General features: G+C 37.7%; 1 protein-coding gene across 2 annotated transcripts; it reads right to left on the bottom strand.

The window, feature by feature from the left end:
• Positions 1-19,814: 19,814 nt before the first annotated feature.
• Positions 19,815-24,885, bottom strand: LOC131063477 (G-type lectin S-receptor-like serine/threonine-protein kinase At5g24080). 2 transcript variants are annotated; one of them, XM_057997300.2, is made up of 6 exons: positions 24,049-24,885; positions 23,318-23,486; positions 21,416-22,710; positions 21,154-21,334; positions 20,524-20,980; positions 19,815-20,396 (listed from the first exon to the last, which is right to left on the bottom strand). In XM_057997300.2, exons 1-6 carry the CDS (start codon positions 24,125-24,127, stop codon positions 20,031-20,033), a joined length of 2,547 nt encoding a protein of 848 aa, XP_057853283.2. In that variant the 5' UTR covers positions 24,128-24,885; the 3' UTR covers positions 19,815-20,030. The 2 variants fall into 2 exon arrangements, with proteins under 2 accessions (XP_057853283.2, XP_057853282.2); XM_057997299.2 differs by having other exon boundaries at positions 23,318-24,885.
• Between the last annotated feature and the right edge of the window lie 1,935 nt (positions 24,886-26,820).

The raw sequence follows: 26,820 nt of genomic DNA, 5'->3' as shown, positions 1-26,820 counted from the left end.
AAGATCTCATTGATAGAGGTGACATTGAGATTGAAGGACACTCATCCAATCAAGAACATGAGATGTTTAAGGAACCATTCCCAAAACATGACAAGGGAAAAGCTACAACCATAAATGACCAAACCAACTATACCAGAGCATCCTATAACTATGATTCAACTATCAATCACATTTCAATGGATAATTATGTCTCTACCATTATCATCGAGGACAAAACCCCTAAGAATTCTACCCAGAGACCCAAGATTGTCCTAAAAGGAATTGGATCTTCTTCTGAACCTACCTTTGAATGTCATGTTACAACTCGTCGAGGTAAATTTACTTTGCAGGGTGCTCTAGCTAAAAACACTGCTTCCTCATCAACCAAACTTGAGTATGACCTTGTAGAATAGTTAGGGAAGAAACCCGCGCTCATCTCCATCCTTGAGATCTTACGCATATCCCCCGCACATAAAGCCATTCTTGAGAAAATCTTGAGAGACACTGTTGTCCCCACTGATCTGGACGTGGACCAATTTCAAGCCAGTGGGATACCTTTCCATTCCACACTCTCTTACATTCACAGAAGCCGATGACGCCTCTGTAAGTCAGCCACATAATGCACCGTTACACATTGAAGCCTTCATACACAAACATCAAATAAAATGAGTCCTGATAGATGGAGGAGCAGGTCTAAACATTTGTACATTGAGCACTATTAAACAATTGGGATATTCTGATAAAGCTGTGAATTCTACAAACACAATTACCATCAAGGCATATGATGATGAAGAGCTTTCATCTAAAGGCATAGTCACCTTACCTCTCAGAGTTGGGCCAGTTACAAAGGATGTGGTTTGTTAAGTCCTAGACCTAGATCTCACATACAATATATTACTAGGACGTCCTTGGATTCATGAAATGAGGGTAGTCCCATCTACATATCACCAATGCATCAAGTTTCCTCACAATGGAGTTGAAATAATAGTTAATGGAGATCCTAATCCATTCATATACTACAATAACTTGAGACCGAAAACTGAAACGATCATCCCAAGTAATAGGGAAGTTGTTCCTTCTTCTGCATACATTGATCCTGACTCATTAAAACCTTCGACCTCAAAACAAGGTGAGCTTAAAGGCAAATTCCAGGACAAGGGCATGGGTGAATACACTTTGAATCAAACCATGTACTTACGACAAGTCATGAGTTCACCAAAAGAATATGGAAGACCACATCCTAATAACCAGGTATCTATCATTATACTCAAATGGGACCCTACTATCTTTCAAAGATGGGGTGAACTGGAAGAGGAAGACTCATACAAAATGCTTTACAAACACCTTGAAAATGATACACAAGATCACATCAACATACCATGTGAAAAGTATGGCAAAGGGTTCAAGATTCTACAAAAATTTGGGTATGATGGGAAAATCCCTCTTGGCTTAAGAAAGGAGGGCATCATTAAACCTTTACAACCTGAATTGATATTCAAAAAGGAACGCTCGAAGGGACTTGGTTTCGTGACTTCCAAGGTCCACACTCAAAGGACAGAAGAAGCATTACAAATCAAAGCTACCAAAATTCAACAAGAGAATCGCTATTCCACAAACTCCAATGAATGGGAATGGGGTTCAGACAAATCTGCCAGTGACTACGAGCTCACCGAGACATTCAGAGAGCCAGATGAACCCACAAAAGAAGAGGAATTTTATGAAAATTTTGAAGTTGGTCAAGAAACAACCCCGGAGGATTCCACACAGTCCTTGTCTCTAGGTTCTAGGTTGAAATCACATAGAATGAGAACACCTGTCCCAGAATGTGCTACTAGTGATGACAATTTGGAGTCGGTCATGATCAATACTGATGAGGAGAGTGGCAATGATGACCTTGATAACTATCTCGACATACCTGAATATAACTACATCTTCACTCTTAGCCCTGCTAACTTTGAAGACATCAAAGGCCTTCCCCTTGTTCACCACCAACTTATTGACTGGGACCATGAAGGACCTACTCAGTTTGACACATTCTAGAATGATGAAGCTTTTATTGACTATCTTGGCATACGAGATGATCTTCCCCCTAGGGACCATAAAGTGGGATACACTATAGAATTCAATAGCATGGCATATTTTGGTGAGGGTGTTGGGCCTTCCAGTCGCAAAAATATAAAAATAAAAACAAACCAAGGGTCTTATGGTGAAAACCACATTGTGGCACTGTCTAACCCCAAAAAAGTAAAAAGAAAGGACGTATCTGAGGGCGAAAACCTCTCTGAGGCACCCGAAGATGGAAGGCTCGACATTCTCCCAGCATCATATGAGGAAAAGTCATCCATGTTGGTAGAGGAGACTATCAAAACAAACATTGGCACAGAAGAAGTTCCACACAACATATTCCTGGCTCAATCTTTGACAGAGTCAGAAAGGTCAAAATTCATAAGTTTCTTCACAGAACGACAAATCAACATTGCATGGTCATACGCTGATATGCCTAGATTGGATCCGGATTTGGTAATGCATCATCTGACAATTAAACCAGGGGCAAAACCAGTGAAACAGAAATTAAGAAAGATGCATCCACAAGTCACATTATTAGTCAAAGCAGAGCTTGAGAAATTATTGAATGTCAGATTCATACGCCCAATTGATTATCCCGAATGGATCTCTAACTTAGTGCTTGTCAGTAAACAAGATCGTAGTATCAGGATATGTGCAGATTTCAAAGACATCAACAAAGCTTGTCCTAAGGATGACTTTCCATTACCAAATATTGACTTGATTGTCGATCTCACATATGGATTCTCTGGTTACAATCAAATAAAAATCGCATCTGAGGACCAGCACAAAACAACATTCACTTGTCCATGGGGAACTTTCTGCTAGAATGTTATGCCCTTTGGGCTAAAAAATGCAGGAGCTACGTATCAAAGAGCCATGACTACTATCTTTCATGATCTCATGCACGTAACTCTGTGGAAGATTATGTTGATGATCTCTTGGGTAAATCAATAGACAGAGATACACATTTGGACATACTTTCAATCGTCTTTGATCGGTTGGAAAAGTATAAAGTAAGATTAAACCCCAAGAAATGTGTCTTTGGAGTAACCTCCGAGAAGCTCTTGGGATTCATTGTATCAAAAAGAGGAATTGAAGCCGATCCAGCAAAAGTCAAGGCCATTCTAGAGATGCAACCACCAAGAAATATCAGTCAACTTCGATCTTTGCAAGGGAGACTCCAGTCCATACGAAGATTCATAGCACAACCTGCAGATAAGTGTAATCCTTTTCAGCACTTGCTACATAAAAACATCAAATTCAAATGGGATGATAATTGTCAACGAGCTTTTTAGACACTCAAAGATTATCTTCTGAATCCACTAGTTTTGATGCCACCAATTCCAGATCAACCTCTATTACTATACATATCAGCTACTTCAACAGCACTAGGGGCACTCTTAGCACAACAAGTTGCTGAGGGCAAAGAAAAGGCAGTATACTATATCAGTCACACATTGGTGGGATACGAGCTAAACTACACACCAATTGAGCGTGCATGTCTCACTGTGGTCTTTGCTTCGTAGAAATTACAACATTACATGCTAACTCATAAGACTAAGTTGGTTGCAAGGATTGATCCATTGAAATACCTTCTCAATAAAGCAACACTTACTGGGCGACTAGCCAAATGGGTGATGCTCTTGAGTGAATCCGACATTGAGTATGTGGATATAAAAGCAATAAAAGGACAAGCTATCGTAGATCAGTTAGCATATGCTCCCATGTTAGATGATGTTCCTCTAATTTCAGAATTTCCAGATGAATCCATTTTAACAATGTCACATGCACAGCCTTGGCAATTATACTTTGACGGCTCATACACACAGCATGGGGCAGGAGCTGGCATCCTCCTCATAACTCCTCAAGGGGATTCTATACCAAAATCATATCGATTATCATTTTCCTGCACTAATAACATAGCGAAATATGAGGCATTAATAATTGGATTACGGATTGCAATTCAGTGGAAGATCTAGGAACTTCGTGTTTTTGGGGACTCTCAACTTGTAATTCATCAAGCAACTGATGACTACCAAACAAAAGATGAGAAATTAATGCCTTACAAAAGAATGGTGGATGACTTGAAACTACATTTCATGAAGATAGACTTTGAGCAGATACCAAGAGAGCAGAATAGAGTCATGGATGCCATGGCTACAATTGCTTCACTAATTGATCTACCACTGAATGAGACCCGCTATGAGTTCTTGGTGGATAACCTTTTGGTTCCCTCATATGAAATCACTCCTACTGAGATGATATGTGTTGTTGGTCCTGAGTCCCAGTTATACGATTCCATTTTCGTATACCTTCGTGACAATACCCTACCTCCTGACCTATCCAATAACCAACGTCGCACTTTCATTCGCCAATCTTCTCAATATGTCATTCTAGCCAATATCCTATACCGTTGAGGTCTAGATGGCACTCTTCTTAGATGTTTAGAAAGCGACGAAGCTCAGATTGCATTACATGAAGGGATATGTGGTCCACATTCTAGTGGTCCTACCTTAGCCAAGAAACTCATCAAAACTGGATATTACTGGCCCAATATGGAAAAAGATTCATATCAGTTTGTCAAGAAATGTAAGCAGTGTAAACTTCATGGAGACCTCATCCATGCGCCAGCAAAAGAACTTCAACCAATTGCGACTCCTTGGCCCTTTTGTCAGTGGGGACTTGATCTCATAGGCAAGATCCACCCTCCATCTTTCAATGGTCATAAATTCATCATCACTGCCATAGAGTATTTCACAAAATGGATCGAAGCTATGCCTCTCACACAAGTCACTGGAAAACAAATTGCTACATTCATTCACAACTATATCATTTGTCGATACGGTATTCCTGTTTCCGTCATCACTAATAATGGGCATCCCTTCAAAAATCAGGATGTTCGTGAACTCTGTGACCGCTTCCATATTACCCATCGTTTCTCCACACCTTATTATCCCCAAGGTAATGGTCAAGCTAAGGTGTCTAATAAAAAAATCCTTAAAATCTTGAAAAAGACAGTCGATGACGCTGGCCGTAATTGACATATCCAACTTAATCCCACACTTTGGGCTTACCGCACAAGTGTCCGCACACCTACATAAGCTACACCCTATTCACTTGTCTATGGAACTGAAGCTATCTTGCCTATTGAGGTCGAGTTACCCTCTTTACGAATCTCTTTGCAAAACATTGTCAGTGATGAAGACTATAGGGTCTTTCGCTTACAAGAACTTGAATTATTGGATGAATGAAGACAAACTACTTTTAATCATCTCAAGGCTTATCAACAACGAATGAGTCGCAACTACAATCATAAAGTCAAGCCTCACACATTTGAGGTAGGTGACTTGGTCCTCAGAGAAAATCCTAAAAATCAACAAGACAGAGAGAAGAAGGGCAAGTTCGAACCAAACTGGCTTGGTCCTTACATCATCACAACAGCATATGGATTTGGTGCATATCAGCTCTCAACCACAGAGGGTGAACCTTTGGAGGATCCTATCAACAGCATACACCTTCGCAGGTTTTATACATAGCTCTTCAGAGTATCCTAATTCAAAAATACAAAAAAATCAAAAAATATTAAAAAATACAAACAAATCATAAAAACAAAAAAAATCATTACTTGGTGAAAACCTGGCAAATAGGCGCCTTGTGACACAAAAAAATTTGAAAAATAGAAAAACATTTCGTCCAACGGTGAAAACCACTTCGGTGGCACCCTGGGCAAGTACCATGGTGAAAACTGGGTCACCGGCGCCATGCGTAGAGACATTGCTCCTCCCTCCTTCAGGATTCACTCTCATCCTTTCACTTTGCACACACTCACAGCCTATCCATTCATAATAAACTTACCCATTCCATCATGGCTTGTTATTGATCTACCCAAGATTGGTTAGCCATTCATAATAAACCTTCCTTTTCACACATTTCCATCCATAATAAATCAACTCCTATCTGTGGCTAAGGAAAATCCTACGTCTAGTGATGGGTGTGGAACTAAGAGCATCACACATTCTGAGGAGTACAGTTTCTTCCAATTTTCTTCAGTCTATTCATGCACAATATACAATAAAGAAACACTTGCATCGTCAGTCTGCAATAAAGTTTCATCTTCTCCGCAATAAAGTATCAGTTGCATGGATTCAGTCAGTTTCAGATGAGACACAATAGCAACAATGGGCTTCAACAAATCAAATCTTTCAACAGACTCAGACAACATTATGGGGTATCGTCACCTATTTTTCTTTGTTGTCTGTAGATTGTCTCTTAGTTATGCTATGACTTGTCCAAGGATATGAGGATACTGTGAGTCTAGTGTGAACTGGGGCATTCCTTGTTTGTGACTATCTTATCTCCATGCAAACAAGTAGAATGACTTTCTGGGTCGAACATATGTCTTGATTGTCATAACCTACTTGCCATAATAAAGCTCAATGATGATAACGCACAAGAAGCTCTTTCACTTTCATATCTTCTATCTTCCATCCCCCTTTCTTGATTGACTTCCATCGTCCTTCCCGAGTCCGTGTAGCTTGCTATCACACGACTGAGTATAATGACACGCCAAAAATATTCGCATCTCATGTAGTTGCACCTGCATTACCACATATTAAGCATTTCATACATACATATAGGTATCACATCCTGCACACAACACATATTAGCACATTTTATATTTGGATTATCATATTCATCTGCATTTCATACATTCACATTCACATTTGCATTGGCATAACATATTAAAAACATAAAAGAAAAAAAAAATATCGCATTTCATCATGTACATATTTGCATCCATATCATAACCATCACATAGAAACATACATCATGAAACATAATCATCACATAGCAACATACATCATGAAACATCTCATCACATAGGTACACATGCATATAGCTGCCACAAAGATGAATCATCTCATATATATATAATCAAAAGTATCATGATACAATGATGTCAAAATCATATGGCTACAATCACCCAAAGGTGTCTACATTATCATACAAAATAGTCCAAAACTGATACATAGGGAGCCCTCTATGGCTATGATGAACTCCCTCCCTCGGAGCCGCATGGTCTTGACGGAGTCTGAGCCCTAGAAGGACTTGCCCCAGGATCATCTCTCCTGCCCCCTCTATCTGGTGGTGGTGGAGGACCCATAACCCCACCATTGGACGCTTGTCTCCTCTGACTCCCTCCTGTAGCCATCGCTGTCCGTGATGGTCTGTGGAACCTCCTCGCCCGCTGCTTTGGTGGCACTACCCCGTAGTATAGGTCTCACCAATAACCTATCTCCTCCCCTGCCCACAAAACATAGGCGTATCCAGCCCCTGTCCTCTGTCGCCTGTCTCCTAGCCCTCAGTGCTATCTCAGCCTCAGTATAGCGTTGGATAGCCTGATCTTGCTCTCGCTCTATATCCCTCAGCTGTCTCCTGAGCCTAGTTGTCTCCCTCTCCAAATCCTAGATCTCATATGCTTGTCCCTGGCAGACCTCCCTCAGCTCAAACAACTCATCCTCCTCGTCCTTGGTACCCTGTGCCTGTGCCTATGGCTCCCCCTATATTGGTGGTTGTGCCTGTGCCTGTGCCTGTGCCTCTGACCGTACCTGTACCTACTTCTATCCTTGTCCATGCACCTGTCTAGGACCCTGTGCTGCTGGCACCTATAGTGGCAATCCACCGCAACCCCTCACCACTTGAGCATGTCTCTCCTCTCCACCCTCTCTCCACGGAGCCACTCTCCTCTCTCCAATAGCACCCCACCTCCTCCATCGGCCTCTCCCCCCACCATCTCCATCATCATCCCCATCCCCCCCACCATCTCCATCTATCAACTCCCATGGGTCTGTCAGTTGTGGAAAGGGATGCTCAGCCCAATATGCAGTGTACTCTACATCCATACCTGCATCCTCAATCTCTGGCCACATATCCCATGGCATAGGCACCATCTCTACCAGCTGCATCATGGCCTGATCATACGACAATAGTGGCCCAAAGTGTGCCTGGTCTCGCACTGTCCACACATACATACCAGAACCCCGTGGCATCCACTGGATCCTGCCAAACTGCCTGCATACCCTGTCAACCAGCTGTCTCTCCAATACATAGGGCATCCGCCCAATTAGATATCTGCTCCGGAAGGTATAGGGTAGATCCACTGCATCATCCTCCCACTGCTCGCACTCACGGTACGACCTCCATATCATAGTGTCGATCTCATCTAGAACTCGACGCCAATGCTCCAACCTGCCAATCTGTGGTTGAGATGTAATCATATCGTACAAATGCACAAAGTTGCGTCCATGACCCCTACCCTTGAAGTGTATCGGTCGAGTAACCAGCGGATGCTCATATGCCCAAACCTGCAATAATGTAACTCCGCAGCCCAATCCTACGGATCCATGATAAACAAACTGATGAAGCTCATAGTACAAGTGTGCCAGCACGCACGGTCCCCAGGCATATCTGGTATGTTGTGTAACTAGTGTCTCCAAGGTGCTCCCCCAACCCACAGCCAACCCTCGTGTCGCCCTGTCTGGACACAGGAACCCACTGATCACTCCTCCTAGCACTGCTGGTAGCGCCAGTCCTGTCATTGTCATCACGTCCCATGCCACGTGTCCAGCCCTCATCTCCAGTCCCAGATCCTGAAACACTCATCTCAGGGCCTCCCTATCTCCATCTCGATCATAAGGTATCAGCTCCCCATCGATCGGTATCCTCAGAATCCTATAAACATCCTCCAAGGTGACTATCATCTCACCCATTGGCAAATGAAAAGTGCATGTCTTAGAATGTCATCTCTCGGCCAAAGCAATCAGCAACCCCATGTTCGCCCGAAACTCAGGCACATACAGAATGTATCTTAGACCCATAACCTTAATGGCAACCCTATCCTCGAATGTCAGCTCTGGTCGTAACCTTTGCGTCGACGGGAATCTCTCCTGTGACTCCAGCATAGGCAAATACTCCTGCAGTCAAGCAAATCAATCATGTTAGTCAAAGTGACACTCACTGTTCATCACAAAGTGTTGCTTCTATCCTAGTGACACTCACTGTTTATCACAAAGTGTTACTTCTATCCTAGTGACACTCACTGTTCATCACAAAGTGTTGCTTCTATCCTAGTGACACTCACTGTTCATCACAAAGTGTTCCTATTTATCCTAGTGATTCTCACTGTTCATCACAAAGTACTACGTGTTCTTGCACTCCCTGTTCATCACAAAGTGTTGCTCATATTTGCACTCCTTGTTCATCACAAAGTGCTGCTCCTATTAGTACTCCCTATTCATCACAAAGTACTATGTCTTGGTACTCACTGTTCATCACAAACTGCCTCAATCTATTCTAGTCTTCCCTAGAGGACCTGCTTGAGTGTATCCTCTCAGTAGCTTATCCAATCGACAGCGTATGTTCATCACAGAACTGTCGATTTGACCTTCATGACATAAACATGCTTATAGACTGCACAAACGCACCCGCTCTGCATAGACGTGCTTGCAATACACAAACGTGCCTCTGCTCTACACAGACGCACCTGTCCTGCACAGACGTGCCCACATTTCACAAATGCGCCTGCACAACGCAAACGCGCTCGCATTTGGCACCGACGCTTTTCCCAGCATAGACGTGCCTGACACAAACGTAGACGTGCCTAGCCAACATAGACGCACCTAGCACCAACACAGATGCGCCTACACATTTTTGACATTTTTGACATTATCCTAAAGTGCATTTATTGCACTACCTAGCATGTATTTATGACAACAATTAATGAGATAAAGTACAAGGAGGTTTTGAGGTACTCACCGGCTCTCCTGCGTCGGCTGGCCTCTGAAATCGGCGAACACGATCGAATCTGTGAACCAATGCCATCGCTGCTGACTGCTGCTGCTCTATTCTCTCTCTGCACTTTGATCTCTTGGATGTGTGGATGACAATGAGGATGTATTCCCTTCGTGGTCTATCTTATGGACTGCCCTAGCCCTAGCCCTAGCCCTCGTTTCCCGAGTCAGTCTTCATTATCCCGTGACTCTGTCACTCTATCCTATCTTTTCAGTCCATTCTAGCCTTTCTTTCTTATCGACAGATTGTCTGCGATCTTTCTAGACATTTTCGTCCAATCTCTCGAGGGGGCATATCATTCTCATCTTGGGGCAACTTTGTATCAGTTCATATTATCTTCTTTGAAACAACGCGACAAGCTGCATTGTCTCAAAGAGGGGCAAAATGTAGACACCTAAAATTGTCTAGTCTAATTAAATAAATATTTTATTTATTTAATTACTTTAGCCTAATTCTTCTATTAATTAAATAAATCTTTATTTATTTAATTAATTCATTTGTCCTCTTCTAGCTTTATTTCTCATTTAAATAAATACATTTATTTATTTAAATTATCCTTTTCCTAAATTAAATAAATATCTTATTTATTTAATTGATCCCACTTCTTTTATTAATTAAATAAATCTTTATTTATTTAATTAATTCATTAGCCTTTTCTACCTATGACACATGTCATTCATCTCTTAATTCTTACACTACCTACCCTCTCATTATTTTATTATTTTCTTTACCTACCCTCTAATCAAAGCCGATCATTTATCTTTTACACCTCTTAATCTTATCCCTCCATTTCTTATAGTGTCTTCTATATAACGAGATGCTTCCTTCATTATCAAACCCTAGCTAACTGACTAACTCACTATGCATTTAGCCCCAACTACGCTTTCGAACTTGCATATGCAATCAAGCCTACTTGCAACCACATTTTCGTTCTTTGTTGAGCTCTTGTGCACATATAAAAATCTAAGAGCAAATATATCAAGCAAGATCAATGGAGATAGGAAGAATGGAGATCAAAACCCTATTGGACATGTGATGGTATAATCTTTGTGATTTCATTTGATTTGCATTGTCTTAGGTAATCTTCATATGTTATGGTGGATCTTTGTTGTTGTTAGGCTAGGGTTTTGTGGTTGAATTCATTTAGTCTTTCAACATTGTTGTTTCCATTTTCACTGTATACAGTAGGTTTCATGATAATAATGAAAGTCATGAACAACTTCTAGCATCTTAGAATTTTCCAGCAAGTAGGGATGTGGTATGTGCACAAATGCAACATGTGTCAAATATTGAGAATGGTCCTCCAAATATAAGTGTTCCTTCTATCCCAACTTATGTTTTTCAGTACCAAGAGCATTTCTACCAATCTCAGATTGATCAATATTTTAATCCAAGTCTTGCGGACCTAATGGCATATGTTAGTGCATCATTGGACATAAGAAGATTAGAAGGTGAGCCACGACGTGCCTTCCTAAAAGCATTGAAGAACATTCCTCTAAGCTTGACACTTCAGGAGTCTAAGTGGATTGTTTTTTTTTTTTGCAAATCTATGAACCTAGTGTTGTTCATTGTCAAAAGATTTGAAGCCGACGAGTATGGATCAAGTTATTGAATAGACAAATGTGATGGAAAGGTTCAAGTCCGAAAACACATTTAATATTAAACACCTAAATGTTGATAATGAGAAGATTGAGCAAGGATGTGAAAAGAATCCACAAGTTGATAGCACGATAATCCTTGTATTGTTGAAAATGAAATACATTGTCAGCTTGTAGTAGATAATGTTTGTGAATGGAAAGAAGAGAAAGAATATGTGCCTGCAAATGATTGTCATAACAATCCGAAAGTAAATAAAGATGAATATTCAGAGGGTCAACTTTCTACTCTAGATTATGACTATGCTTTGGGTAACGTTGTTGGAGATTCAATCTCCCATAATATGACAAACATGTTCTCTTATCAATCCACTGAATTTTCAGATGTTAAGAGTGGCAGTGACATTGGTCAAGACCTTGATCTACAATGGGATGATGCTCACAACTCTTGTGAAGGTATAGAGGGTGCAAGTATGGAAGGTTCGGTAGATGAAGACACATGTTCAATCAGCAGTGAACAAGTTTCAAAGTTGTTGGCTATTGAATATCAGAAGTATGCACATGAAGATGATCACAAGCTTTTATGCCCTACTAAGATAAATTTTGACAGTGAAAGTGCTCCTTATAATGTCAAGAGTAGTGTACCTACTATTAGTCTTCCCCCTACACTTGAACCAGTAGATGTGCAAGATGATAAAGAATTTGAATGCATGGGATCTCTTGGGTGTGATCATAATTTGAATGTCGATGTTGATGTTGAAGGTGTGTGTGCTCATAAAAACTTAGAATTTTATTTTAATGACATGTGGGTGGCTGAAAATGATGATGTGCATTGCAAAAGTGATCTTAATAAAGAAGTTTTAGGCGTGGAATGTATGAATGCATATCTTTTGATGAGGATGAACACTATGTTGAAGACCTTCACATGAAAATGAAATCAAGTTTGAGTATAAAATCAAATTGCAATGATCAGTTAGAGATGCATGCTTATGTGGGATCATGGAAAAGTGATGATGTTGGTTTACCATGTATACAAGTTGTTTATGCAAAGAGTATTAGAGGGGACTTAGGATGTGAAAATGAAGATTCTTATCAATGTCTTAAGCTACAGTTACCTGAGATAATCATGTACAACTCCTTTTCTTTCCATGCATTTGAAGATGGTTTGTAGGGTGTGTTTGATCTGCAGATAGGTTCTTTACAAAGCCCAATCCTTCACATGCAAATTAGTGATCAGAATGAAGCCTATGTTCTCAGTTGTGTGCCAGAATGTGAGTCTTTTCTTTTTAGTTGGGTGGTATTTTCTTGATGTGTGTCAGTGAGTTAAGCCATGATGAATCTTATTTTCAACATGAGAATATTTTGATTGATGAGCATAACATGTTTTTTTTTTTGTCACATGATAATTATTGTTTTCAAGTTGTGCATGAGTTTCAAATGTTTAATGATGGTTGTTAGGACACAATGGAACATGTGTGAAGGTTTAACTTTCTAAATTTAATTGTTTAATTTGTTTCATTGGCGATTTGGTTATTTGTAAGATTTTAGAGTCTTGTGGTAGCTTAGATATTTATCTTACAGTAAATTAATTTTTTCACATCACAATTGTTATTAATTACTCAAGGACTAAACAATCTAGCACACATCCAAAGCATCTAATAATTTTATTTCTAACATCACTACAAACCTTCATCTACTTTACTTAAATTATTGAACATTATTAAGATATATCATTCACAATCTTGGTGTTGTTTTTATTGTTTGCAAATTTGTCAATAATAAGATATATCCTTAGCAAGATATGATACCAACAACACATTTAATACTTGATGTGGCTACAATTATTCCACCTTCTAGGAGAATTACTTGGTAACGTGTATGAATCAGTTCCTATGTTGGAGTGATACTTTTGATGCATTTTTTTTAGTTCACAAGGATTTTGGTCTCTCATTATTTTTGTCGATTGCTTCTCACTCCTTAGCTCTATGATAATCATTCATTTTACACACTTCCTCTTCTCTCTAGGATATTTGTGGTATTAAAAAAAACACAATGGAGTTGCTCATTTACTTTGGAGGTGAAGTTTAGATGGCCATCCTTGTGGAGATCAATGATACTAGGTTGAGAAAAACATCCTTCTTCCAAGGTGATGATATATTGGTTGTCATTTTAGAAGTTCTTGGTATGGATCTTATCAAAGGATTTATTTGCATATCTTCCATGATGATGTGCAATATCTATACCCTCATTTGTGACAAGGAACTTACCATTGCCATGGGGTGATATTACATTTGGAATAAGAGTGTGGTAGGCATGGATGTAAGTGTGAGTACTCATCCTCTCAAATAATTTAAATTCATTGGATTCGCTTCAATTAGTATTATTCATGGCATTGGGACTAGATTCATGGTGTTGGATAAATAAATTATAATATTCAAGGTTCACAAAGGTTTGGTGAGTTATTAAAACTCATCATTAGATGTTTTGGCACTCCATGAAAGAGATGCTTAATTGAAGAATTATTTGACAAAAAAGTGGTTTAAGCCATTAATTTTATGCAGTGAATGATAGGCTAGGTGAAATAGGAGGATAAAACCTACAATTCCATGTTTATCAATTTTGACAATGTCTAATAAATTTTTGTATACATAGATAATCCCCTGTGGAACATATAGGCTCCCTTTTTATCTCTCTCAACCACATTTTTTATTGTTTCTATTTTCTAATGGTTTGCTTTCCCAATCATTTTATCTTTCATAGGACCTTAATGTTTCGATGATACAAAATTAGATGTGATAGAAACTTGATTGGAATTAGATTTAGATTCTTTCTCGTCATTTTTTTAAAATGTATTATTATTATGACATTTTTGAAGGGTTGGAGGAAGTAGGTGAGGCCCCACAATTCCAACCATTAGATTCAAATAGTTAGAGTTTGTTGGTGTAAATAATTATTCATCATGGATATTATTACACTTACTTAAGTTTACTTAGGATAATGCATTTCATAGTAGTTTGGATATGAGACACTTGGGTGTTTGTGTCACATTGGGATAGTGTGTGTAGGAGAAATTCCACCTCTTATGGTGTTGATCTTGTTATTACACTATCATATCCACTTATTGTGGAGTGATAATTCCACCTTCGGTGGGTGATCCACCTCATGTGGAATATTATATTATTTCTCCTACCTACCCACACATATTTCCTACCTACCCTTGTTTCTTATTGAGCCACATGTCATATTTGTGTGCTCATACATATCCCTAGCCTTGCCTATATAAGCAGGCTCATCTACATTGTATGCAACAGTGATAATCCAGTTGATCATTATTCTATTGATGAGAATACAGTTTATTCTTGTCCCATATTATGTCTCTATCTTGTACATTTCATTGACCTCTTGATCTTGGTAAAATCCAACAGAGTTCAAGATTTTTTGCATGCACACACAAATTCTACCATATAAATATTGGAAGCTAATTCCATGGTCATTATTTGACTAATTATGTCTCTAAGAACATTTAGTTAAATTAGTTAGTTGTTTCTAAGCCCGTATTGACACATAAGTGTTGTAAGAAAGTGGTGGCTAGCTTGTCAAAAAGATGGATAGAAATAGAAGCCAAGGATTAGAAGTATTCAAGTGCATGGTCCTTAGAGTTCATAGAAATAGTTTAGGTAAGTATTTATCTTCTTATGCAATGTCTTGACAAATATCAATGAAAGCTCATAGGTGAGCATTGTGAGGTCACCTTTTCCATAATATAATTCAAATATAGCTATAACAAAGCCAATGGGAAATGGGTGTGTAATGACCTCAAATGCAAAAGGCGTGCAATGTGGAGGATTATATGTAATAGAGTAAGAGCTACAAACATAGCATCAACTTTCTTCTTAAGTTAATCAAACTACTTCACTAGTGTATTAAAGGTTCATAAGTGTGAATAGTAGTGGTATGAGAAGCATGGGTAGAATGGAGGATATTTAAAGAGAATGAGAAATAAGGAGGAATGGAATGATAGTGAAATAGAAAATCAAACTATAAATGTAGATTCGTCATAAAATGATAAGAATAGTGCAAATAATAGTAATAGTACTTATATGAATATGAATAAACACTATCACACTTAGAACTCTAACTTGAACATAGATTGTCACAATTTAATATCATCACAAATTACCCACACATAATACACATACACAAAATAATATTTCACTAATTTCCATCTAATCATATACCTTATTTAAACCTTCCTCAAATCCCTTAAACTCAGATATTTTTTTCGCTAATTTGTATGATGAATTGCAACTACAATTACCTATCGTATTAAAATTACTTATAAGTGTATAACTACATTTTCCATAAATTTCTACAAGAACTGTTGCAACTACCTTTCATAAATTCCTTTATTTCTATCCTTTATGCTTTGATGGATGTCCATACCCTGTTCCAAAGCTTCCATTTGGCACTAGCTGGGAGGATGCTGGAGAATGTTGTAGTTTCTGGCTTCACAACTGCGGATTGCGTTTGGTTGCAAGTTTCTAAAGCCTTTTCAACAATTCCATTTTGTTAATATCCTGCAATCAGGTTATTGAGAACATATTTCTTTGAGGCATTTTGTTAAACAGTTCGCATGCCTTGTCTATGCTTCCACATTCTGCATATCCTGCGATCATGGCATACTGTAAACAGTTCGTGTGCCTTGCCACATTTTTGCGTGCATGTCTGCCAGGGCAGTTGCAGCTAAAACATCTGATAAATTTCCTCTATCGATTATCCTGTGATGGATATCCATACCCTGTTCCATAGTTCCCATTCGACACAGGTTGGGAAGATGCAGAGTCTGGTTTTGCACCTGTGCATTTGGTTGAAAGTGTCTAAATCCTTTTCAACAAATGCATGTTATGCGTATCCTGCAATTGCAGCATTCATGAGACCACATTTCTTTGAGCTATCCTGTCAAACAGTTTACGTGCTTCCAGATTCTACATACATGTCTACCAAAGCAGTTCCGACTGTAACCATTATGCTTTGATGGGTGTCCATTCCCGGCGCCACTGCAGCAAAAACTTGTGCATCTGTTCTGCTTCAGATACCTTGCAACATCTTGTTTTGAGCGGGAACAATTCAAATTTGAAATTAACGGCAATGACTGTTTCAAGTCGAACGCCCACACATCTGCCACATAAGCGGTCAAATTAGCTTAGTGTGTCGTTTAAGGGCGGCCCTTAAGGATCAGTCTCAATATAGATTAAACTTACCAACCAGCAAGGAATAAATTAAATATTTAGAGATTTAGTGTTTGGATACCAATTCTTAAATAGGTCTCATATAGTCTTATCTACATCAACTTTGCAAGAAGATTTTAATAACATACATCAAAGAGTTTCTAGTCTTATAATTATCATATAAATTGTAATTTCTTTGATTCTAAAATAATGCGGATATGGTTATTATTGAAATATCATATCAATTTGTTTTCTACAATCTAAAAGGTCTATGTTGTAGCTTATAATTCAAATTGTGCTAATTTGGATATCATAACTTTTAATGCATGCAAAACTATTTAACATTGAATATGGTATAATCTGACTTATAAGTTACAACGCTTTTCCAAAATGTTAATGTGAGGGATAATTGAACTCAAACAATTATCATTTTTACATAAAATCTCACAATGTTAAGTAGAATAAGCTTATTCTAACATTTCATGCAATAAAACCTACCTAAAATACATTAACACCAAAGGAAAAGGCATGCATGAGAATTGTCTAACAAAATATTGTAATGAAAAATAAAGGTATGTGTAGGGAACCTGAACTACTTGACAAAAACCTCAAAGATATGTAAATGTAAGCGCTCAAGCCTGAGTCAACCCACGTAAATTATTTCCACTTGAAATCTTTCACTACTTCCTTACCCATTGATCTACACAGCGTTGACTCAAAAGGAAAGCATCATTCATAATCTCTAAAGCATCATTCATAATCTCTTCTCTGCCTTTTATCACCTCCCTCTATTGTTTATGATGAATACCCTCTCTTTGTAAGTGTTGATGGGTATTATTAACTTGTTGGAAAGTTCTCATTTGTCATGGTTAGGGAGAGTGCTAGCAACGGTTGTGGGATGTGGCTTTACATATGCCAATTAAAATTGCTCAAAAGTTTCTAAAACCATTTTAACAACTCCAATTTGTGCATATCCTACGATCATAGCATTCCATGAAACCACATTTCTTTCAAGCATCTTATAAAACAATTAATGTGCTTTGCCTATCCTTCCACATTTTGAACACGTCTACCTAAGAAATTTCAACTACAACATTTGCCAAAAATCCTCTTCTATATGCTTTTATGGATATCCATGCCCCACTTCGAAGTTCCCAATCAAGCACTAGCTTAAAGTACAAAGGAAAATATGGAATGAATGGGTTGGAAACTCTTATGTTGGAAAATATGGAGTGAATGGGTTAAAAAATCATTCCTTGTATATAGAGAAATTGTGAGATTTCTTTGTGAGGACACTCATATATTTAGTATGTTGCAAAAAGACCACCACAAGACAATGCCCTACTCTTGCATGCGATTAAACAATTTTGTGCATCCACCCAAATTTTGTGATTGCTTCAATTGACCACCTCTACACAATAATGTGTGATTGAGATGAGTAGTGGATGGTGATAGTATTTTGTGATTATAGTTAGAGTATAAAAATCAATTTCCTATACGATTATGACACTTCCCTCTCCCCTAGAGTTTTTCTTGTCATTCTTTTTATTTTCTTCCCCATGCAATTCAACTCCTCATGTTCCTTACTACAACCACTCCAAACCATTCTCTCTTTTTTTCTTTTTCTTTTCCTCTTTCTCTCTTTCCTCGTGCCATTTTTGCATCCTATCAAGTTGCCTCCTGGTTGCATACATTCTGCCTCCTCGTGCTCCTTAACCCAACTTTTCTAAGCTCTCATTTATACCTTCCTTTATGCTTCATACATAAGAGATTCTATATCCATTCTAAGAGCTCTTTGTCTCTATTTTACAATCAAGTCATTGGTGTAGAGCAGGGAGTCTTTGTGAACTAAAATTGACCCATGACCTACAAGTTTTTTGGATGGCTCTGAGACAAGGATGCCATGCTTATTAATGGAACTTCCCACTTTCATTTCATTTGCACCTCCAAGATGAGGTTGTAGGTGAGGACAGGGGGTGCCATACTTCTTAATAGTGTGATAGAAATAGTCTATTCATAGCTACCTCCTTCCCATACCTTCGTCGTCAACTTGTATCCTTCCACTTAATTTATTTAAATTTATTTTTCCCTTGATCAACCACCATGGAACTAGCTGATGTGGGGGATATGCCAACTATGTACCTTGAATTGGACACACTCTATTTACCCACTTCAGTTCTCATAGTCCACCAAACCACCTTCATTTTCCTTTAAATACTTTCATGCCCCTTTTCAAGTCTTATATAGATGCTTTATATCAGCCTTAAGAGATGGTTTCCAAACCATTGCACAAAAGTTTTCTTTAATAATTATTTAATAAATACATTTATTCCTCCTTTTTTTAAAAGACATTTATAAAATCTTTGTTAATCCTTATTTTAATCAAAGGATCGTAGTATCTTTTTTTTCCTATCTTCATTAAGCTATTTCATAACTTTTTTATTAGAAAAAATTAAATTAATAACAATTTATTTTATTAGAAAAAATTAAATTAATACCAATTTATAAAAGTTTTTGTGAAAAATCTTGTAAAAAGATTCTCTTAAAGATAAATCCATTTTCACATAACAAATAGTAGACAATAATTCTACGATAATCTGATCAACCTTTCTTAAATTAAATAAACTAGTATCCAATTCTAAGAAAGCAAAGGAGCTCCCACCCCTGAAACCAAGTGCTTTAGGTGTTAGAGAAAAGTGCGTCACAGCTTTTTCTCCTCAACTTGAAATCTCTCGTTTTTTTTTTCACTTCTTCATGTTGGGGGAGCACTTTCAAGATTTCGGGGAATGTAAATGCTAGGAACAAAATTGTGGGTGATGGTTAGAGATTACTGAATTGGATTGATAATGGTTATAGAGAAATTTGGTAGTGCCCTGCTGCTTTATGTGAAATCCATTTGGAAACACGTGTAAGCTGCTATACTTTCAGGTTATCATGTCATATACATTTCTTTAATATTTAAGTTATTATTGGACATGCCATGTTTCCCTCTACGTTTTTGGTGTGTATAGAAACGACCTTGGATTCTTCACTATGAAATGTAGTGAACAGAAAGATTAAGGCTTACATTGTTGCCCAACGATAAGATTCACTCTTCAAAAAGAAAATGCTCATCCAATTTTTACATGGAAGATTAAGGTTTACATTATTGCCCTCTCATTGGAAAATTTGGTTTTTTTCTTAATTATTTGACTTGAGCTTCACCTTGTTGCCCTGTTATACACAAAGGGGAAAAACATACATATTGCTTTGCCTCAAATCATAGAGGAGACAATACATATTGTTTCCTGTACTCTAAACTTCCCATTGTTCATCGTGGGATTGATATAGAGGAATAGTCAAACGCAGCATCAGACTGCACTCTTTTAGAGCTATGCAAACTAATGCCATTTGTGGTGGTGGAGCTATAATTGAAGTTAAGGTCTCTTTTCATATTGTTATAGATGTTTGGAAGGCCTTCCTCCATCATCTCAAGTACTGATTGAGGCATTGGTGGAACATTCACTTCAATTGTACCCTCTAGCATTTTGATCACTGAGCCCATGTATGGTCTCGTACCCACATCATCTTGGATGCACCAGAAGGCCACTCGAAGAGCCCTTATCAATTGGCTCTCATTGAACTCTCCACAGAGCCTCTTGTCTGCTATTTTTGTTATATTTCCTTTCATCATCTCCTACAAGCAAATAATGAATTAGAGTTTATGGAAAAAGAAAATCTTTTTCTAATGACACAATGTTCTTGAGAATTGACATTTCTAAAGCTACACTAGCATACATAGCGGAGTTATCAATTAAGTATACCTGGAATGCCCACCCTGGAAAGAAGAAATTTTTAGCTCCAAGTGATATGTCAAGATTTCTTCTTCCTCCTATGATTTCCAAGATGACCATACCAAAGCTGTACACATCAGCCTTGACAGTGATAGGGCGATTGGTAACCCATTCTGGAGCTAGGTAGCCTCTTGTGCCCCTCACCATGGTAATGACTTGAGAATGCTCCCTTCCCATCATCTTTGCCAACCCAAAATCGGACACTTTGGAGCAGAAATCCTCACCCAAGAGAATGTTCTCAGGTTTTATGTCACAATGTATAATTGTATTTCGACATTGCTCATGGAAATATGCAATCCCCTGGGCTGTACCCAAAGCAATGTTGTAGCGAGTTTCCCAGTCAAGCAGCCTTGGTTCATGATTGGCATTAGAATGGAAGAGCCATCTATCCAGGGATCCATTGGGCAAAAACTCATAGACGAGCAGCCTGAGAAAATGAATTAAGATTCAAAATTCAAGTAGTTCAGAGATCCACGGTTTAGTATGGCTTGTTAACTTGGTATACAATAGGGAAATGTTAACTGTTGTTGGAAATAGTTATTGATATATTTATTTACTAAGTAACTATTACAAGTCTGAGAAACAAATGATAGGACACACCTGTGTAGTCCCTCTGAGCAAAAGCCAAGGAGGTGGACTAGATTCATATGATGAATGGCACCAATTGTTGTCACTTCTGCTTTGAATTCCCTCTCTCCATGTGGTAGCAATCTCTCTAATTGCTTAACAGCAATCAAGGTTCCATCAGAGAGTGAGCCTTTGTAGACAGTCCCAAACCCTCCTGTCAAAAGAATATCATCAGTGTAAAAGTTTCAAGATAAAAATCCTAATATTGTGCAGGAAAATTGTTAGATTTCCATACCTGTTCCAAGCCTCTGCCTGAAATTATTGGTTGCCATCTGCAGATCTACAAAGGAGAATTTCACAGGATTCCCAGGAACAAAAATTGTAGCATCCAAACTTCCACTTTTTTTCTTCATAAATATTGTTCGAGAGAAAAAAATACAAAATAAACACAGGACAAATGTAGTCCCAAGGACAGTCCCTAAAACAGTCATTTTCAGACGGGATTGGTCCTTTTCTCTATTTGAACTAGGTGCAGTATGTTTTCTAAGGGTGTCATTCTCAAGGCCGACTTTCACAAAGAATGTATAGCTGGATTCTTGCAAGCCTCCAAAGAGAAGGTTTCTTAATGTCCAACAGAAGGGTTTTAGATTAGAAATCCAATAAACAGATCCTACACACGAGCAATCAGATAAGCATAGGTCGCCACAGGCAGACACCGATGAAATATTGCTATAATTGGCTATTATTGAACTTCCACCATAGTAATTTGTCTGTGAAAGATTCACCATTTTAAATGCTGTAGATACATTATCATTTCTGCAATTTGGTATGGTTCCTGAAGGCAAGCATCCTAAAGATGGTCTATTGGAATCAATTTGATATGATCCAGTTGGACAGTGGCATTGTGGCCTAGACTTACTATCAAGGTTACAGATACCATTTCCACATATACCCGCAGTAGCACAGGGACTCAAAACGGCAGCCCAATCTACAGTCCATCCAGGGCCATTGTAGGCATCCCATCTATACAATCTCAAATTACCGTCATGCTCAATGGTAACCCGTCTCAAAATTTGATCATTATCACCCAAGCTGTTGCCGTTCTGATAAATATATACCAGCGTATTGGAGGAATTGCCATAACCCATGCTAAAGCTCCCTGAATGATCTAAGGAAACAACCACAGTACCCACCTCATCAGATATCTTGGGCCCGTACCAGTATGAATAGTTGAAGGAGTCGTAAGGGGTATTGTAATTCAGTGTTAGCTGCAGAGAGTCCGGTTTATGTACCATCTGGAGCGAATATTGGCCTGTGGATACATCTGTAGAAGAATTCCAGCTTGTGAGGTTTAGAGTTTCTGTCAATTGCTGTCCTGGTAACAATGTGTCTATTGGAGATGCAAAACTCTGCCAAACAATGTTCCCATTGGTGTTGTAAAGAACAAAATTTCCTGATTCTTGCATCTCCCCTGACTGAACATTGAGTCCAGTGGTTTCAGCCATCCAGATTGTTGATCCTTTATCTACCAGCTGAAGATTTCCATCTTGACTAAGAGTGAGAAGTCCACCTTCACCTACCGGTTGGTCTCTGATAAACCCAAAATCTTAAAGTCTTAAAAACATTACAGAAACAAGAACAGTACAATACTCCAACTGGAATAGGCTCACTACAATTGAAAAACCATGTATACATACTATGATCTATGTAGAGGCAAACACAAAACAGTCATAAATCCTACTCTGTAATGAATTATGTTGGGTGGTTCTTCATATAATTTTATATGTACAGTTCCAATAAAATAGGCAATATATTTACAGTTAAATTCAGATGTTACAAGTATGAAAACAAGACAGTGTCAGTCATAAGAGCTCAAAACCTTTTAATGTACTGAAACTGGAAAATGATGATGTTGGGTAATTCTTCATATAATTTTATAAGCACAGTTCCAATAAAATATGTAATACATTTAGTGTTGAATCCAGAAGTTAAAAATGTGAAAACAAGACAGTGACAATCACAAAAACTCAAAACCCTTTAATGTAATCAAAATGGAAAATGATGCACTTCACTCCCTTTTTCCCTTGGATACATTCATTCCTTCTGATATTTAAGATGGCTGAAGCATATTAGTTTATCACAACACAAATTTTCGAAAGGAAGAAAGACAAGAACTTAAGTTTGAACATGAACATACCTGTTAGCCATCCAAACAAGAGTCCTATTGCCCGGAATGCTTGCATACCAAATGCCAAGCACATACTCATCAGGAAACACGGGCGAAAAACCAATTGCAAAGGTTCCATTTTCGGACTTCCAGACCTCCTTTCCCTTCACTGAAATTTGGGAATCGAGACGAATGCTTCCTATGGAAAACCGATGAGCAGTTTGAGCAGATGACTGTATACATTGACTAAAAATTAGCAAAACCCAAGTTAAGTATATTACTGCCATTAAAATCAGTATGAGATAGATGAAATGAAATAACTATTAAAGCCCTTCAGAACAATTTTTTCTGTAGACACTCAAATTATATCTACTAATTTAGATTTTGCTCCTTTCGGTGTCTAGTTTTAAAATATCACCAATGAACTTTCACATAAGTCTCATCAGAAATCCCTTTATATATATGCAATCCCTACCCCCAATGCACTTTTTGATAATACTTGTTAAAAGTTCTCTACAGTTATCACCACTTCTTCCACTACAGAGCCTTTCATACTACCAAATCTGATCTGTTTGTATACCCATTAATATCCAATATCCAGCTGTCAGTACTGATAAACTCCAAGCAACAAACTGACATGAATGGAATGCGACAGGATTTAGTATTGAATTCAAAAAGGTAAGTTTTGGAACTGCATTAGGTTGTATATGATTGCAGGAAGAATTGGAGTGTACTACCATTAGGGGCAACTGCTCAATTACCTGATGATATAAAAACCCTTAGTGGGGTCTGAGAGAGGAACCGACCCACGTGGGGAAGGCTTGAATGCCGCGTAGTCATCAATGTCCTTTAATCTAATCCAGAAATAAAACAGATGGGGATGTGACTTATTGAATCAATGGGCTTGTGCCATGCAATGCTGATCCTTCATGCATTAAAATTCCAAAAACAATAGAAAAGCCCACATTTAAGGAGAAAACAGGGTTCGCATTTGGCTTTCTGGTTGGGTGTTGTTGAGAACAGACTGCAAAGTCTTCATTAGGTAGGATGGTCGGCTCCATGATATCAATATGGAGATGCCTAAAAAGTGGATCAGAGAAAATTTGTTGCCCATGTGTAGTGTCGGTATTGGTTAATTGCATTGTCTCCATTAGTGATGTCAGGACACATCATAAGCTGCTTGTGGTAGAGGTGGAATCAAACAGGACCATCCATGGTAGCCTTAAGGGAGGGTACGGAAAACTACACCAAAACTCATTCAATTGAAGGGTTTGGCATATGTTTTTGAAAATTACTGAAAAAAAATTATGTCAATTTTACAGGGTTATGAAAAAGTCCCGGAGAAAGCAACCATTTAACGCTGAGAATGAAGTAGTTTTCTAATAAGCCAAATTCTTCTTCATCTCCTTTATGCAGTTCCATTTTGCCAAGTGAGAAAGCATAATTTGATGTGAATTGCTTCTGGTCAATATAAACATGTCTTCAGCACAGAGGCCACAAGAAATTTGGTAGAGTTTTCGTACTGGAAGAGCGGCTACGTGTCTTATTTTCAGGATCAGATCCTATTGCTCGGTAAATATTTCGTTAACTACCTACAACTTGACTGAGAGGACAATAATATAGCAGCTTTACATTAGAATCTATTAAAAAAATATTGCGCATTCTTTTAATTGATAAGGATATATTAAAGTTGAATTTGGGCTCAGAATTAGTCAGATTTCTAAGATGGTATACATTTTCTGAAAGTCATAAATGATTATATTTTAAAAGATATATTATAATGTTTATGTGACGTTTATAGATGTATTATTTTGGAGATTAGGTCAATTTCACCTAACATTAAAAATTATTTCATTAATACAATAAAATACTAAAAAAATTATTTCAATTTTATTCTATATTTCTAATAAATATACAAAATATCTAAAAATAAGAACTAGATGCAACATCTCTCTTATTTTTAATTGATAAAATTGAATGTAGTTAAGATTGTTAGAATATACTCAATAACTATTATACAATCTTGCCACATGGTGGCTTGATTACATCTATCTTTATTAAGGTGGAGGTTACAATGACTAGAATTAAAGCGTCCTTTGTTGATAAGGGTGTTACCATAATTGGAATTAAATCTTCCTTTTTTCACATGGAAGGAAAAAACATTTTTTCCTTTTAAGGGAAAGGAATGGAATGAAATCCTTCTCAACTTATTTGGTCAAAAGGTTGGACACCTTCATTCTAACTAAACCTACTTGTTTGTTGACTATTTTCCCACCAACTTGAAGATAAATTTTCTCTAAACATATTTACATAGTTACAACGTACCTCAAATCAATCTTAAGGTGATATAGTGCAACATTTTCTCTACCAATAATAAAAAAATGGACTTAACTTCAAGGTCATCAACATAGAATGCTTTTTAAAATAGATAAATGGTACATAACTATATTTAATTAGACTGAATTATCCAAATATTAAAAGTGATTAGTCAGAATATGATATTATTCTAATATAAATCCTAACATGTGAGGCTCTAGAGGATCCCACTAACTTGATCCCAACTAAGCCAAATTCCACTTCTCATTTATTGTTAAATATGTATGCTTATTCACTTAATAATAATTTTCAAATTATAAATTTTAATTAGGGCTAGGTCAAAGGGCTCCTTTAGATCCTTACAAGGTAGAATTTATATTAGGTTATGAATAAGATCACACTCATGGATCTTCTTGTTGCACTAAACATTTATAATGTTTGGGAAATTTCTTCCGAGTAGATATAGTTGTATACCATTTATCTATTTTGAAAGCATTATATGGTAATGGTCATAGGCTTCTCTGTCTATTTCCAATACAGTCTTCAATTATAGTCATCCATAGAAAAACCTAAAAATAAAGCAACATTTCTATCTTTTCATGTGCTAAAGAATTGTTAACTATAATTAACCAAAAAATAGACTTCTAGGTGTTATCCTTTAAAGAACGACTTCAACTGCATTCATTGAATTGTTATCACTAAAAACTCCACCATTGACAAACTATTTTCAATACCTTCCAATTTCACACTTATTATTCCTCAAGCCGCTTACAAGATTGAAAACTTTTAAAACAAATCTAGTAATATTTGCTAAGATGTGGCTCACCACAAAGCAATTAAATGTACATAAATTTTTATTTTTATTTTTTGGTAAAAAGGCCTTAGCCATATTTTATTGATAGAAAATGTTACAATCTCCGCTCAATGCAGGCGCCAGTAGGAAAGAGCAGAGAGGAGAAAACCACGGGCCTTGCTCGGGACCATTGGTCCAGTTAAACTAACAACCTTTAAATTACAAATGACCTTTTATAGGTTCTACAATCAGGCTTGTAAAAAAAGCCCTTCATATGGAGAAATTGTGCTTGGCATGTGATGGTGTATTTCTGTCCAACTTTCCCAGTTCTCTTTTGTCATCATAGTCCCCTCTGCTTATCCTGCAAAACAAATTTAAAAACCTTCTCCTGCAAAACATATTTCAATACTTTCTTCTACAAAAC

The sequence above is a fragment of the Cryptomeria japonica genome, chromosome 7, assembly GCF_030272615.1.
Source record: "Cryptomeria japonica chromosome 7, Sugi_1.0, whole genome shotgun sequence".
Taxonomy (NCBI): Eukaryota; Viridiplantae; Streptophyta; class Pinopsida; order Cupressales; family Cupressaceae; genus Cryptomeria; species Cryptomeria japonica.
The sequence above is the reverse complement of the archived record's forward strand: the minus strand, read 5'-3'. Positions and strand labels throughout refer to the sequence as shown.

Excerpts from the sequence above, each read along its gene's own strand:
- LOC131063477 (XM_057997299.2), bottom strand. The coding sequence starts at position 23,574 with ATGGCAGTAATATACTTAACTTGGGTTTTGCTAATTTTTAGTCAATGT. Across the intron at positions 22,711-23,317 it reads CTTGTTTGGATGGCTAACAG|AGACCAACCGGTAGGTGAAG; the intron begins GTATGTTCATGT and ends TGGGTTTATCAG. Across the intron at positions 21,335-21,415 it reads CAGGCAGAGGCTTGGAACAG|GAGGGTTTGGGACTGTCTAC; the intron begins GTATGGAAATCT and ends TTCTTTTGACAG.